The sequence below is a fragment of the Corapipo altera genome, unplaced genomic scaffold, assembly GCF_003945725.1.
Source record: "Corapipo altera isolate COAL_440 unplaced genomic scaffold, ASM394572v1 67, whole genome shotgun sequence".
NCBI classification, from domain to species: Eukaryota; Metazoa; Chordata; class Aves; order Passeriformes; family Pipridae; genus Corapipo; species Corapipo altera.
The window spans coordinates 5,157,539-5,173,925 of NW_020884906.1; the positions used below are offsets into that span (position 1 = coordinate 5,157,539).

The 16,387-nt window shown below is 48.7% G+C and overlaps 1 protein-coding gene across 2 annotated transcripts in view; it reads right to left on the reverse strand.

The window, feature by feature from the left end:
- Nucleotides 1–14,566, reverse strand: part of LOC113951434 (refilin-A-like) — a 29,318-nt gene extending 14,752 nt beyond the window's left edge. For both annotated transcript variants that reach the window (XM_027652410.1, XM_027652411.1), the window contains exons 1-3: nucleotides 14,046–14,566; nucleotides 4,736–4,845; nucleotides 2,563–3,009 (exon numbers count right to left, since the gene is read on the reverse strand). In XM_027652410.1, the coding sequence (XP_027508211.1) occupies nucleotides 2,676–3,009; nucleotides 4,736–4,845; nucleotides 14,046–14,414 (813 nt within the window). In that variant the 5' untranslated portion in view covers nucleotides 14,415–14,566 and the 3' untranslated portion in view covers nucleotides 2,563–2,675. The remainder of the gene's footprint in view (nucleotides 1–2,562; nucleotides 3,010–4,735; nucleotides 4,846–14,045) is intronic.
- Between the last annotated feature and the right edge of the window lie 1,821 nt (nucleotides 14,567–16,387).

Sequence of the window (16,387 nt, forward strand, 5' to 3'; positions counted from 1 at the left end):
ACTAGTTTTTTGGCTTTCCTTGAATTCTTTTTTTTACTGTTGTGGCCAATATTTAGGAAGCAGAATTAACAGAGAAGGCTGGCAGAAGCCTGCAGCCAGTCATGATAAAAGAGATTTTTTCCGGGGAAAACCTGTCCTGCTCAAAGATCAATGTGATCAAAAATTGCAGCTTTGTGCTTGAAGCAAGGGAATAATCAAGCTGTTAACAGGAGCAAAGCCTGTGATGTGTGGTCAGAACAGGGAGACTCTGGCATCCCTTTGGCTCTGAGGCCAGCCTGTCTCCACGCTTGCTCAGTGGAGGTGCCTGCAATCTAATCTGTCATCATGCAGGGATCTCCTGGGTGTGAGTGCTGGCCCTGCTTTTGAACCTGGATAACAGTGGTGCTCAGCTTGGAAACCTGCCCCCCTTTGTACAGACTCTCATGGATGTGTGCAATGAGCCCTCCAGAGCCTTCATGTGTACCCAGGAAGGCAGGTGGGTATTTCCCCCAGTCCCAAGGCTCGCTCAGCAACACCTGGAGAACAGGACAGACCTCAGGATGAACTAGCAAGTAAGTGCATCACCAACTTAACTGCACTGGGACCGGGACCATGTTCATCTTCACATCTCCTCCCTGCTGCCTAAGCCAACTCCATGTTTGCTGGTGCCCTGGGGAGAAGGGTTGCTTCAGGCACAATAATCCCTTCAGAGGCAGACAGTGCTTTTCCAGGCTTTGATGCTGACAGTCAGTGACAGCAAAACCTGACCAATAACAAATATAATCCTTGTTTGTGTTGCTGTAAAGAATTCAACAGTAGGTGGAAGCCTTGGAAATCCTTTGAGAGGTTTCTCCCTACCAAGTGCTAACTCCCAGAGAAGCAGAGTTCATCACTGCCATAACACACATCTTTCAGTGCTAGTGATTCTTCAGCTGTCAGGATTTAAGTTTATATATAAAGACTTTATATTTACCTCTGGTGGAAAAACTGCTTCATTTTAAACAAGAGAACTCTGTTTCATAAAGGTCACAGTTCTGGTCACATTTACCAGTTGCTTTTTGAAACTTATGGAAAGAGTATCTTTATAAGTCACTATTTAATTTTACTATTTTTTCAAGTTTTTCAGATTTTTTTTTTTTTTTAATCTCTGTGGGTTTGTGCATCAACTGTTCTGGGCAATCAGCTACATCTTGTTGACATCGTTAATAGGCTTTCTGACTTGGCTGCTCAGCTGTGTTCTGAAGTTACTCCATCAGACTCACAGCAAGTCAGGAACAAAATGGAAAGTTTAGAAGAGGGAAAGCTGGAAATTAATTTCCGGAGCTGTGTGGTTATTTTCTAAGTCTGAGCAGCATGCAAGAATTCTTGGTAAGATTTTTGGAGACAATTCTGTGCTATTTTCAAAAGTTATATGTTTGTGGGAATCCAGGCTCTTGCAGATTTTCAGCAAGCTGAAGGGATACCAGGAAATGGGATTCATGAGTGGGGAATGGTTTACCTCAGGCTGTACTAACTCCTGCTCACTCAGTGTTTCTTGGTCCTTTTGCAGAGACAGCTCAGCTGTTTGTGAAATACCTGTTGAATTGCTACAGCCTGGATGATTTAGAAAGACCTGGACTGATTTAGGTTCTTAAAGCTCTACACAGAAAGTTTGGCTGCTCCTCCACAGTCAGAAAAGCTGTCCATGCCACAAGTATGGAAACCATTGGGAAGGTGAGTTAACCCTGCCCTGGGCTTCTCTGAAGCCAGAGATCATCTTCCTGCCCTATGCTCTTCCCTGCAAGAGTGCCATTCCCTGAAACTCAGAAGGATTCCAAGTGCTTAAAGATCCCTGTAAACTGAGTGTTCAAGGCAGTGAACAGCACAGCATACTTGGACTGACAAAACTTTTGAAAAAGGGCAATGGGCTCCTAAATCACTTGCTCAGTTTTAGAAACTAGCCCCCCACCTATTCAGTTTCCTCAGTCTCCGGTGCTTACTCTCAGCTGGGCTCACAGAAGATGTGGCTGGGTCAGGGCAGGCCCTTCTCCCATCTCCCAGCTGTGCTGTGCCTTGCAAGAGCACCAGGCGCCTGTTTTTCTCCTTTTTCTTGGGGTGACAGTCCCCACTGCTCCCAGGAAGTTAGGCCTGAGGTGACTGCAGTGGTGTAATACTGCAGCTCCCTCTCAGATGAGCTGTTGGAGCAAGCTGTGGTGTATTAATAACCAACTCCTCTGCATTTCAGCTCTGAGACCTGGCCTGGTCTATGCCGGGCTGACCAGACGCTGACTCTGCAGTTGGTCTTCCCTTTGCAGAGATCAAAATAGCTCTGAATGTTACAGTGACTCTCACCTATGTGCTAGACGAGACCTACAGAGTTCGCTAGGCTCTGCTACGGGTAACAGGGTCCTTGGTCATCTTGATTTCATCTAAACACAACTCAAAAATAGATATGCTCAAGAAAAAAAACAAACAAAAAAAACCCCCAAAAAACAAAATCCAGATCATGAACATCAGGAATGTCACAAAATACAAGCCAGCCTCTCTCACCGATCAAAACCATCCTGTGCCCTGCAAGCCTCCTCCCAGCCAGTTCAGCCTCACCCACAACGAGGTGTTCTCCAGCCACTGATGTTCAGTTGCCATCCATGAAGGCCCAGCCAGAGGCCCAGCGAAGGCCGCGGCCTTCCCGGAGGTCGCACGGTTGCCGGGGCGGATCAGAGGGTCTCGCTGTAGATGACGCACGGGCTGGTTTCCTCACAGAGTTCCAGCTGCACGCTGGAAGCGAACCAACGCTTGGCACAACCCAAGCTGTAGCTGAGGGTGGTCCGGTAAATGTTCTTGGCACGCTTGGGAAAAATGATGGTTGTGCTCTGAAACCTCAGTGGCTTCTGGCGGGGCTCGAAGATCAGCTGGGACTTGTAGTTCCGCCAGGTGCAGTTGGGAGCAGCGATGATTGTCTCGCTGTAGGTGGTGACGGTGGGGATGGGGCCATAGAAAATGTCGTCCCGGTAATGCTTCTCGGAGTCGTACTTCACCTCGGAATTGCACCTACAGAGGACAGCAAGGTATCAGGAACTCAGCCCAGGCAGTAAAGGAGATAAGACAGGCAGGGCTCTGCTCTAACCCTTTGAAGCTGGAAATGTTTATGATCTCTTACTGCACAGACACTGGGGCTGATGCCAGCTCTACAACCCAAAGCAAGGGCCAAAAGAGGACTCCGTCCTTCTGGTGAATCTTGGTGGAACCACCCCTTGCTGTGAATCCATCTCAGCATTTCTGCAGTGCATGTGCACAGGGGACCATGGTCCTGCCAGGGCAGAAAACACCTTGGTGCACAGGCTCCAAACCACCCACTTCTTCCTCTGGTTTTCTCCACAGGCCCCACTGCAACCTCAGCTCAGCCCTGAGAGCTACACTGGAGGCAAACACCCTGTAATGGACTTGTTGAGCTGTCAAGGCTGTGTGTTTGTCTTTTTTCTTTGTAGTGCCTTGCCATCAGAGCACGAAGACGCCCAAGCTAGCTAAACTCAGAGTGCTGGGAGATGAGGAGTGAGGTTGCTTGTTGGAGCCTACAGAAAATCCAAGCAATGGTGACAGAGAAGGTAAAGCATTGGCCTACTGCAGGCTATGGCTGCCCAATACCCAGGCCCCACTGGTCTCAAAGAAAGTGACCACCTGAACAGCCACATGAAGAACCCACAAAACCTGGAATGTCACTACCCCGCCTGTTTTCTGCAGGCATCCACAAGGGATGTAGGGACAGCAGGCCACAGACAGCAGGCCACGTGAAGGGCTTTCCCTAGAATTCCTAGCCACGAGGAACAGCAGGACTTTCACTGGTTTTCTCTGCTCCCCAAACGCTCCTCTAGCAATCAGCAGCCAAGGAATGTGCAGCTCCACGTAAAAAAGATTAAAAGCTGGGTGTGTGCTCGTCATTACCTCCACCCGGAGGGGGGCTGACTGATTGTGCACTGAGTGTAATCTGAGCTGCCGTAATGTATTTTGCACAGCCAGGGTGTAAGCAAGTCATTCAGCACACATAAAACAAGACTCAGATGTAATCACCATAAAAACATGCCCGCTGGCAGTTCCTCAGCCAGCAGAGATTTACTGGGGTACATTTCCAGAGAGACGTTGCATAGGTTGAGGGAGGTGGGAATTTGCTTTACAGTCCTCCCACTGTCCCTGCCCCAAGCTGTGTGTAACTGCTCCAGGCTGTTTTTGGAGTACATTCCACACCAGCAAAAGAGGAAAAGAAGAGCAGAGACCGATGTTTATCCACCAGCCCCACAAAACATCTCCATCACTGCCTTGAGGGACCATCTTCTCACTAGGAAGAGCTCATTCAGTCTCTATGGACTGGTCTAATGTTGCTTTCTCTGCTGCAAGGGCTAACAAAAACAGGTGCCAATTATAAGGGTGTTGCTTCTTCTCAAGATACAAGTCATCTGGGAACAGTATGAAGACTATCAGATTAGCTAGTGGAGCTATCAAGCCCACAGATGGTAATGGTTTTGTCTCATAGCCTTGGATTTGAGCTGGCCTTGGAAGGAAAGCTGCCTTCTGTTAAAACCTCCCTCCAGTTCTTGCCTCCTCCCCTCCACCTCTGCTGCTGTCAGTGTCTTTAATTCAGGCTTTACTCTCCCACCTGTCCCTCCCTTCCCATCAAAATAACCATGACTCCCATTCATAAACACATTTTAATTTTTGGCAAAAGGAAAAGCATCAGGAAAAACACAGAAATCCCCACCTACCCACCCAATCCCATCTGTACCTGATTTCCTGCACGGGCTCAGGGCTGACCTCAATGCTTTCTCCAAAAAACACAGGGTGCATTCGAGGCCTTATCTCTGGCATGGACGGGTTCAGGAGCAGGTAAGGCATCTGCAGGAAAGGAGAGCACAGCAAGTGGGACACACCAGATGAGGTTCCTAATGTGCTGTGGCTGGCAGCTGAGCAGCCTGATGCGACACTGTGGGCTGCCCTCACCTACCAACACCTCCCAGGTACGTGACTCTGCCCAGATCTCTGGCACTCCATGCTGCGGTATCTGCTCGTTGAAATTTAGCCCTTCTTTTCCTTCTTCCTTTCCTGTTTCTTATAGGAATTGCAATTGTTTGGGGATTTTCTTTAGCCCTGATATTACCTTTACTATTATGAATTAACAAGTCTTACAAACACTCAAAGTGCACCAGAGTGCACCAGATGTGGAAAAGTGCTCCACATCTGACCTAACATAGATACAGGGCTTCAGTCTGCTGATTTAAAGGATATAGGTCTACTTAAGTGAGATGTGTATTTATATTTATATGTATATATATGTGTGTGTGTGTGTATGTATATATACATATGTATATATGTGTGTGTGTATATGTATATATACATATGTATATATATGTGTGTGTATATATATATATATCTTACACTGATTTAGCAGAGGAAGTGGGAGACTTGCTGTTGCTGAAGTCTCTGTGCCAAAAATGGCTCTCATGCTCCAAGGGATATTCTAGTTAACCATGCACAGCTGAGGGTGGGGTGAGACACTGGGGCACCTTGTGGCCTCTGCAATGCAGGAAACCAGTTTCAAGCCAGGAGTTTATAATGAATGGAGCTGTTCCAATTCGTGACACCAAAAACTGGATTTAAAGACTAACTGCACCCTGAAGTTACTACTCTGACAAATCGTCACAGTCCAGCCTAAGCTCCTCTGCCCACCACAGAAATGAGTAATCCCAGTTCTCTATACTGAGGTGCTCTTAAACATCAGTTCCCACATATAGAGATCCTGTGTCTGGTGCCTGGACTAAGCCCAGCAGCTAATTAAGCCTAATCCTGCCCTCCTGGAAAAATGTCATTGCATGTTTCAGTCCCTGCACATACTTCTCTGTCAGCAGATATTTATGACCCACAGGGACATGGGCTTTCTTTAAAGGAGATGCCTGGCAGCCTCTGTGCAGGGTCTCTAGAAGGCTGAAAAGCTCATGGAGTTTTCTACTTTCTACCATGCAGAGGCCATATGTGCTACAATCACAGCCACATTTCACCCGTGTAAGTCTGCAAGAGCATCTCAGGACTCACAGAATCCACTGACAGCAGCTGAGGACACAGCTCTTGTATTGGCTTGCTCATCCCAGGCCTCTCCCTTCCACGTGCCCCAGCATCTTCTGATTGGGTGGCACAGGAAACAACACTGGAGCTGTGACCTGGTTCTACTGGCAGCACTGGGAGAGGTTCTGCAGCCTGTGCCCTGCCCTGTACACTGTGGAGGTCCCCAAATGCTCAGCAGAGTGTCCCCCAAGCTGGTGTTAACTGGCAAAGCCCTGCTGAGTCCACTCAACAGCATCAGCTCCCACTAGCTGAGGTCTGGTTTTCTCTTGTGGCTTGGACTTTCTGCCTCAGGCTAAGTCAAAAAAATGTCACTGCTCCATCTGAATTCACCAAGCCCTTCAATTCTGTGTCCCAAAGCCACAAAGCTGTTTATTCTTTCCATACTGAAATATCCCTGCACTTTACTACTGTGTAAAGTAGTGCTATAAAGTAAAATGGCCAACCTCTCTTTTTCATTGAGTATTTCTGTTCCATTGTCAAAGGAGGACAGTATTTACAAAGGTAAAATATATGTGCATATGTGTATATATATATATATATGTATGTATATGTTTACCCTTCCTACCAAACACTGGCCAAAAGGCAAAGTTCACTTCTGGATTGCTTTCAACACTCTTGACAGGGCAGGGCAAGGGGAGCCTTTCTGGTCGTAAATAAAGCTCTTTGCTTCTGAAATGTGAATTGTTTATATCAGACAAGCCTCAATTCACAAGGGTGCAGATATCCAGCTTTTAACAGTCTGCACATGGCCAGAGCTCTTTCTAACGACATCTTTTATGTGAGAAGAGGTTCATTTGGGTGCAGGAGTCAAACACCATGTGGACAGGCACTCATGGGCTTTGTGAACAGCAGGCAGGCTGCCCTTTTGGGGATTCACCTGCAGAGAGCTGCAGAGTGCTTGAACTGGCAAAGGAAGCCAGGCTGGGGATACGTGTCCCTCCTTTAAAGAAGTGTTTTCAAAGAAGCCGTTTCAGTGCTTTCAGGCAAACAAGTCTTCACACTTCTTGCTAACAAATGCTGACACTAAGTGTGCTCTAAACATCCCCAGGATGTGGGAGGCAAGGTCCTTTCTGTGTCTTAGCTGGCACATTGCTGGGGCAGCTGGCCCCCAGTGTTTGTACAGCACAGACTCCCCAGCCCGCTGTGCCGGGGGTGCCGCTCGGTCAGAGCGCGGGCACCACGGCCAACCCGTCCGTGGAAAGCACAAGTCCCACAGCAGGGAGCAGGAAACAAGAACATGCTGCAGAAACAATACCAGCATGCACGGAGGAATGGAGGCACTGGTATGCGTGACTGAAAGCAATCAGAGTCAAAAAGCTGCCACTGAACTTGGTGAGAGCAGGATTAAATCTTCTCCAGGTTAGTTCTGTATGGAGTGGTGATGAGAGTATTTCCATTGTGGGTTATAGTTTACCTTGCTCTGGGTAGGGAAGGGTGACAACAAGCACTTCATAATGCATTTCATATGCTATAAATGAGCACCAACCTCAGAACTGCAGGCTTGGCCTAATTTAGAAACCTGGAACAACTGTGGACATTGGCAAGCCAAAGCCAGGACTTCTACTGCCTGTCAATACCATTACGGACTCACACTTTTCTTCCACAAGTAGTAGCAAGAGTTGCTGCAGGTCAGAAACCTTGAAGTGACCTGGAAGTCTGCACATGAAAGATGTAAATAACTTACAAGGCATGGCCTAAAAATAGAGATCATCTGTAGAACGCTGCACGGTGCTCAACAAACAGCAACTGATTTGCTTGCACAGCATGAAGGGGTCACTAAACAGTAAGCACAGGTTTTACACAGCGGGGACTGAAAGGCACTTCAGGTGACATTTCGTTTCCCCTCCAGTGATGTTCTGAAATGTCGGCTCCTGCACCTCACCTGGAGCTGGGAAGCAAGGAGCAGGGGATGTGAGCTTTCCAAAAGATTTGTCTTTGGGGCTGAAATGTTATATGCTTTGCACGTGTCAAAAGCTGGCTTTTTGGCAAGAGTTTGATACCAGTTCCTTCCAAACTGTTTTAAGGTAAAAACAAAACAAAAATGTTCTTCCTGTCAAAAAAATACTGATTCAATTCTTTCTTCTTCTGCACAGGAATGGTTGAAAGAAGAGGAGCACTGGACTGCTGTGCAGTGAATGAAAAAATTATGATCCCTGGCTCATTTCTAGCAATCACTCGGTGATCTCTGGACACCTCACAAATAAGGTAGGTTTCTGTACTGTCCAGCACCACAGATGGGCTGGCAGGAAGCAGAGCTTGCTGCCACTACTGGGGGTTATTGATGGTGCAGAGGAGAAGCCCACATCACTTTAGACCAGGCTGTCTACAAGGGATGCACAGCTGAGGTCTGTCTATCCAAGAGTTGCTCTCTTGGAACACTGCAGTAGGAGACCTGATTCATCTGTCCTCGGTCATTGGAGCTGTGCTGGTATTTACCAGACACAGCTCTGCAAAAGCCACCACAACCCTGTCAGGTTGTGCAGGGACATGCCTGGACAGGAGGTAGTCTGGTAGTCCAGGAAGGTTGAGGAGAGGAAAGGAAGGACACTGGAGAGATCAAATAGTGACCTCCATGTGTAGACATTATGCCCTCAAAACAGATCCAAGGTGACTAGTAAGCAGTAAATGTGTTATTATTTTTATTTCCTTTCCAGTACATAATTTGTTTCAACCAACAAAGAGTTACAATATTATTAAAAAGATGAAGTGCTTTCTTGTTCGGCTGCATTTTTCCCTCTGCCTCTTCCCTCTGATGCCTTTTAGGCATGTAACGGCCTGGGCAGCTAAACTCTGCTTTCTGCAAGTAGCAGATAGATAAACACAGATAAAATTGGTTGCTGAACGGAATTCAACCTACAGCTAAACGACAGCACTGACTGTTCTTTAGCTTTCAAATTCCAGGCAGCAAAAAAGGAAAGGAAATTAATGTGATTTGAAATACATAAACCTCCAAAGCGCTTCCCCAGAGAGCACGAAGAACCAGAACTGACCGACTCCTTTCGCTACGGTCATTATGGCGAAGGCACTAAGATGTGGCATTAGATCTCTAGGGACTGTAAGGGGAAACGGTTTTCCAAGTGTCAGGGCTACAAACAGGATATGGCTTCCCAAATTCCCAGCTCCTAAGTTAGCCAGGGCATAAGCAAATCTCTCACCACATTTTCCCACTATGGTAACATGTCAGGTCCATGAAAATGTCACTTTACTCAGCTGTTATTTACAGCTATAATGAAAGATCTGGCTGAGTTATTTGACACACATCTACATTCTCTGCTCTGGAAGATAAGCAATATTTGTTTAACAGACCATTTATTTTCCCAGTATCTACACGTATTGCACATTACGAGTAATTTATACTAGAGCCGGATGAGATTATATTGGGAGGTGATAACAGTAAATGCAAACCTCAGGTAGAAGGCAGGGCTTTATTATTTCAAAGAATTACATCTTTCCTGCTTATCTCCCTCTTTTATTTCAAGTGGGAAATGTGTGCTGCTTTGCTTACTGTCCACAGGGTTATGCAGGGACGCAATGGAAATTCAACAGCTAGAAGACATCACCCTAGATGTCTGCCATCACAGCCACATTTTTCAGAGTAGATGATAAGATCCTGATGCCCGTTTCCCTGATCTGCCCAGAAGGGACATCTGTCACAGCCTGCAGATCAGGTGAGGCCCAGAGTCATTCCTCTCCTTCGCAGCTGGCATTGAACCAAGGAGGAAGAGGAGCGGGTACATGTCCAGAACTTGATGGAGCTGAGGGACAGGGGACAGGCAGGTGGGGTTAGCCCTTGCCAGGCAGAGGCCACAGGTGTGGAACTGAAACCACCACCAACCCCTGCCGGGGGAATTCCTGCAGGATCTGGCCCTGTGGGAGTGGTTCAGAAGTGGGTCAGGATGCCAGGCTGCCAACGCCAACCCCTGAGGCAAGCCCTGCTGTGGTGCCAGATGGGTGCCTTGCTTCCCACACAAGCCTGGGGCTTTCCCCAGAGCTGCTGGGACCCATGTGGCCTTGGAGAATCACATCACCTGCCTCGTGCAGGCTGCAAGCTGGCTCAGGTTGGGGTGTTCACGTGTGCTTTCACTGCAGGTGTTGGCAGGTCTGGAAGTTACATATTGCCTGGAAATCCTTCAATGGCCATGTTCCCCACCCAGCCCCTACAAGACAGCCCCCTGTTCTTCCTTGGGCACTTCCAGTGTAGGACAAGATGCTGGCTCTGTGGCCCGAGGGCTTTGTTAGTTAGGATGTTAGGAGGAGATGTTCTGGGTTTGTTGGGTTTTTTTAATATCAGCCTTAAATCCAGCAGGGTTGGCACATGTGCTGACACAAATCCCATTGTTGGGACCATGCCTGTGAAGGCTGTGCCAAGGGGCAATGTCTCCTCTGTGCTTGAGATGAAGCTGGAAACTCCTCCCACCACGAGATTGATTCTGGCACCACACTGTTGTCCAACAAGCTCCTGAATGTAAGTAGAAATTCCCTATATCCCTGCAGCTCGATTCACTAGGATATAGTCCCACAGAAGTCAGTGCTCAGTCAGGCAGGTTGAATGCACAAATACTTAAAAGTCTTTCAAAGAAAAGGAACTTGTTGCAGTGACAATAGTTCCCTTCACTGTTGGGAAGGAACACAAAGTCTGCTGCTTCAAGAAGGTACAATTGATAGTTCTGCAGATGAATGTGATCCTGATCTCCCTCAATATCCATTAGGAGTTGTGCCGATGAATGCAAAGCATTTATTTCAACACAGCCTAAAAAACAGTTCTTTTAGCCTAAAACTATATCCCAGGGCAACAACAACAGGGAAAACTCTAAGCAGATCTGGCTACTTTGATGTCATTTCATTCTCTACCTTTTCAGCAACTGCTTCTTTGTGCATATTATTAGAGATTTATTTCATTGTATTTATGTTCCTTTTGGCCCAACTTTATGGGCACAGCCTAGAGAATTCAGTAACCCAAGTCATAAGAATCAATTTAATCATGTTTCAGATTTAAGAGGCAGAACTAGGTAAAAGTCACCTTCTATTTTCCTTAGGATATTTGCACTTAAGCACAAAACACTTGACAAATTCCCTATATGGACTTTATTTGAAGAAATAAAAGCCAATTTCTCCTTCACTGCAAGTAAAATGAAAAAAAAAAAAGTCCCTAAATGGTGTTGAACTTGTGGTATTTATGACTCTGGCCCTAAATTGCCTTTCATATTTTCTTGGATCCCAAAGCTGTTCCCAAATTGGCTGGCTAAATGTGAATAAATGGTGCATTGTCTTTGAAACAAAGTTGTGCTTATTAAAGAGCAGAGAGTTTACTTTTTCAGAGTTACAGTTAATAACACAGAGCAGAGAGAGACAGATTTTAAACACAAGAAAGTCCTCGATAAGGGCATGCAATCTCCTTTTAGTCGGCATGAGCAGAAAAATTCTGTAACATATTTGTGAAGTTGGAGCAAAATAGCTGACTGCAAAATGAACCAAATGGGCTCAGACTGGTGGTTTGATAGTTCTGCAGCAAAGAATAGTATGAAATACTTCCTGCAGATCTGGAATGTTGTTTTCTTCACCTGACAGCAATTTATTGTTACTGTACATACTGGAACTTTGGCCGTTACTGACTGAGTTTCTATAAGGTTTTATAGTATTCTAACACAAAGAGTGCAGGCTGCGTTCTTGGCTCTGTCATGTTTGTAAGCAAAACAAACACTAATATAACAGGCAATTTAAAAAGGCATTTCTTGGTGCGCAAATAGCTGCAATTATTGATTTGCCAATTTTGCATGCTCTGATGAACTGCAGAGGAGTAGAGTTAAACAGAAGCACATTCATGGATTGCATAACTGCTCATAGATCTGCAAGTCCTTGTTAAACAGCAAGATTAAAGCTAATTAGACACTGCAATTTAGAAGTATGAAGCAAGCAACGCTCTTCGTATTTTTCCTGCTTTAATAACAGCTGCGAGCACAGTATTCGCAGGGTGGAACTGAGAAGAAGTGAAACTCTCTGTATAGTCAAACAGAGTGAAAGTTCCTACTTACTTCATTATTTTGCAGTGCACCAAACACAGTTAAAGAGCACAGTCCAGCACCACTCCAAACAATACAGTCCAAGTGATTTCAGTGTTTGGATCCCTGTAACCTTCTGTACCTCCTAAAAGCATGAAAATACTCCCAATGTATGGAACCCGTCCTCTAAGAGCAGGAACCAAGGGCTACCCTTGCAATGCGATACAAAATTTGGAAGCATCTACAGTGTGAGTTTCTCTGAACTCTGTAAAATGTTGATTTATGATCAAAATAACTGGAAAACCTATTTTTGCCTTACCTATATCACAGGAATAACTTTTTTTTCCCCTGTAGGAGTCAAGTACTAAAACTCTCAGTCCTAATAGCCCATGAGCTGAAATAAATTTTCTCCTGTTCTTTCATCTTCGATATCTAAGGGCTTTCTTGGGTGGAGTGGTGGCCAACTCTCATACTACTGGAACAGAAACTGTCATATCCCTATTACAGAGCTCTGCAGACACCTCCACCCCAGCTGTTTTCTGGTCCAGCAGCCTTCATTCACCTTCCTCCCACATTTTATTTTACAGATACATAGCAACAGCCTGATCCTGCCAAATCAGAGGTGTATGGGTAACTCTTTGTACATAAACAGTCCCATCAAGATGGCACACACGCCCCAGGCATCTGCAGGTAAGGCTCCATATTTGGAACCGCGGCGTGAGTAGGTTTTGGGATTTGATTTTTGCAATAACACCTCACACTCTCCCCACTGTAGTCTGGTGAGGAGGAGTCACTGTTTATGGGGAAGGCTTTGGCAGTTTCAGGAGTAAAAGGCAGTTTTTAATAATATGATAAAATAGCCTTAGAACTTGAGAAAGTGCACGAGGGTGTGACAAGTCATTGCAAAATGCTTCTGTGGGGAAGAAGTCTTTGAATTGTCACTGATCCACAGGTAGGTAAATTTTTCTCATAGAAAGATTTGTGCCACAGTTTCTATTCAATATAGAAGCCAATTAACTGTGTTGAATACACCTACAAACATCTTTTATATATGTTTAAAAAAATTTTAAAGAGCCTTAGGGAAGAACTTTCATCATCCTTTAAAAGCCTGCACCACCATTGCTTGTACTCTGAACTTTGTGTTTTAAAAACAGTTTTTATAGCCCATGGATAGAAATAAACAAATAAAACAGAATAATAGTCATAATAAATCTACCCAAATAGTAGTCCACAGTGAACCGCTTCGTTGGCACTGCAGCAGGCTGACCGAAATCTGCTGTGCTCTGCCAGCTGAGCTTACAAACCACTACCCCTGCTCCGCTCGGCCGTCAGAACAGCAACCCTTCACTCCACAAAGCCCCGTTCCAGCAAAGGGCGGCAGCCACGGCCTGCCCCAGCCCCTGTCCCAATTCCTCGGACACTCATCTGTACCCTGCCCCAGCTAACAGGCAGTTCTGTCTTTCTTTCAGCCAGGGCTTCAGCAAAGGTGGCTACGCGCTCCTCACAAAACAGATGTGGGATGCCAGGATGGCTGGGAGCCAGATGCCCCTGCCTCGGTCCGGATGGATGCAGCTCCAACCTGCACCTACCAGGCAGCGCAGTGTCACTGAGGAGCAGTTACACTTGTCTGTTCCGAAGGTAAGGCAGGGGAGCCTGTTTCAGACCTGGGTTTCGCTCCCACACCGTTATTACGAGTTTACCCAGCCAAACTGCCAACACTCTTGGGAGCGTATCCGAAAACCCCGCCTGGCACTGGGCCAAGCCCTGCCTGGCACAGCAGCGGCGGTGCCAACACCGGACTGCAGCTGCCACGGGCAGCCCGAGAGCCCCCGGCCACCAGCGGAGGGGACACGGCCGGGGGTGTCCCGGCAGCGGGCACAGGCGCCCTCCTGCCTGTCCCCCACGCCGGGGCTCGGCCAGCCTTTCCCCCCCGGGGCCCGGAGAGGACAGAGCCCGGCGCCCGGGTCTGGCTCTTACCACTTTGCCGTCCTTGGCCTCTCGCCGGTGCCCCGGGGCCGGGGGGTCCGCACCGCCGCTGCCCCCTGCCCGGCCCTCACCGGGCGACAGCGAGTAGAAGGGGGGGCTGGGGCTGGGGGGCAGCCCCGAGTCCGGGCTGTCCAGCAAGCCTTCCCGGCTCTTCTCCTTCAGGCTTTCGTCCATCCCTTGCAGCTGGAGGTGACCTACCATGTCTGGGGGGCAGCGAGGGGGCCGCGGCGGGAGAAAATCCTCCAGGGCCGCCCGCCGCGGAGGGAGGGAAGGGGAAGGGACGCCGGGGGGCCCCCCCTGAGTCCCGACCGCCGCCACCAGCCCGCTGGAACCCGGTGCTGCGCGGGGCAGCGCCAGCATCGGCCGGACCGGGGTGCCTCGGCCGCCTCCCCTCCACCGGCCCCGGCCCTGCCCGCCCGTCAGGCGCTCCCGGGGAGGGGAAGCCGAAGCCCGATCCCCCCGCCCAGCCCCGCGGGGACGCGGCCGTGTGCGCGGGGCGGCCCTGCCGGCAGGGAGCGCTGGGCGGGACGGGGGACGGGACAGGGACCGGACGGGGACGGGATGGGGACGCGCCGCGCTCCTCCACACGCTGCACCGCCCGCCCGCCGCCTCCCGGCGGCCCATTTATCCGGAGAGGGTGGGAGGGAGCCGGGGAGCGCCCTCCCCTTTCCCCGGCCCCCCAGCTCTGCCCCGGCCACACGTTCTCGGGCGCTTCCCAGGCGCGGAGCGCGTCCGGCGCCTCCCGCCCGCCCGCCCTGTCCCTCCCGGGCGTCGGGAGAAGGGCTTCCTCACCCACCCACCTATCCCAACCTATCCTGGGCTGCGGCTTCCCTCCGCTCATTCCCTCACTGCTGTCAGAGTTTTCTCTCACTTATGTCTGATTTTCCTCCCAGTTCTGATTTTCGTACTTCTCTCACCCCCACATCCCCAAAGTAGCTTTTCTCTTCACTGTCATGGTGTGTGGGCACCAGGGAAGAGACTCTCTCAAGAGCCATCATCTCTCTTTGCTTTGAGGTGGCGAAGGGTGGCTTCACCAAGGCAGCAGGTCACTGTGGCAGTCTTGGGCCCTGTGCCACCATACCCTCGTGATGGCACTCGTGCCTCCTCCTGCACCTTCACACCTCTTTCTTCGGCTCCACAGCTGCTGGTCTGCTACCAAGGACGTGGCCTCCCCATCCCACCCGTCATGTGCTGGAGACAACCATAAAGGCCATGGGAGAGCATCCCAAATCCCAGCACAGCCTCTAGCCAGAAGGAGCATCACGTGCCAGAGGCACTGCCAGCACTGAGGTGAATGCAGAGTCCATATCAACCCTCAGGGTTCGGGGAAGCAGCAGCGGTTAAACAGGTCAGGCTGGCTGAAGCCAATATGGTCATTTATTGCACAATAACTGGCTGATGCTAATGTTACCTTGTCCACAGCCTTGGTTGTGTTTTTCTCATCATGTTTTCTCTCTACATAGAGTCTAGACTGTGAGAAATCTGGGGCAAGCCCACTCATACAGCTCAGCCTGGTGGAACTTTATTCATGGCAAATAGGTTTCCATGGGAAACTGTTGCAATACAACTGGCCACCTTCTCTTGGTCTGAGTTGGCCCAGCACCCGGTGGAATGAGACTGTGTCTGTTTGTGCTACAAAACCGACAAACACATTTGTTGTGGCAACTGAGGAAAATTTGAGGGGTCTGGTATCACACCTAGTGGTGAAGGCTTTACATCCAAGCCATGAAAATGGCACAAAGCCCTGGGAGGTTGGGTTGAATATGAAAGTGCCCACGTTCCATCCTCCTGAGGGAGCGGGTCACATTGTAGGGTGGTAAAACTGGATTTGTTTAGACGTAGCCTTGCTCAAGTCAAAAGGAAAGGCCAAGGATGCCCAAATCCACCTTTGACTGAAATGAGGGGCCCTCCTCGGAGTGACTGAAGTGATTTGTATGCACTGAGCTGTGCAGAAGAATGTCACTGATTTGTAAATGTCAAACAGGCACCGAGCAGCCCACACACGAACCTCAGTGAATTTTTACCTCTGACCCGCTCGCCAGCTCCAGCAGCTGCACAGGCTGCTTTAGAGCCCCTTACTGTAAGGGCTCTAATGTCTCACACAGGCTATGGCTGATCTGAAAATGTCAAAGGGGACCAAAGGTCAAAATTTCCATAAATTAGTCCCTGGCTTGCTACCTATCACGTAATAGGATTCTCTGGCCAGTTAACGCTGTGAACTCAGGCATTCAGCCCAGCAGTTCCCCTGCAGCCCTGTTCCCCTGCCCCTCTCCTGAACTGGCAAGACTATATGTGCAAGGGGAAGGAGTGTCTTCAGAGCTGCTTTCCTTCAC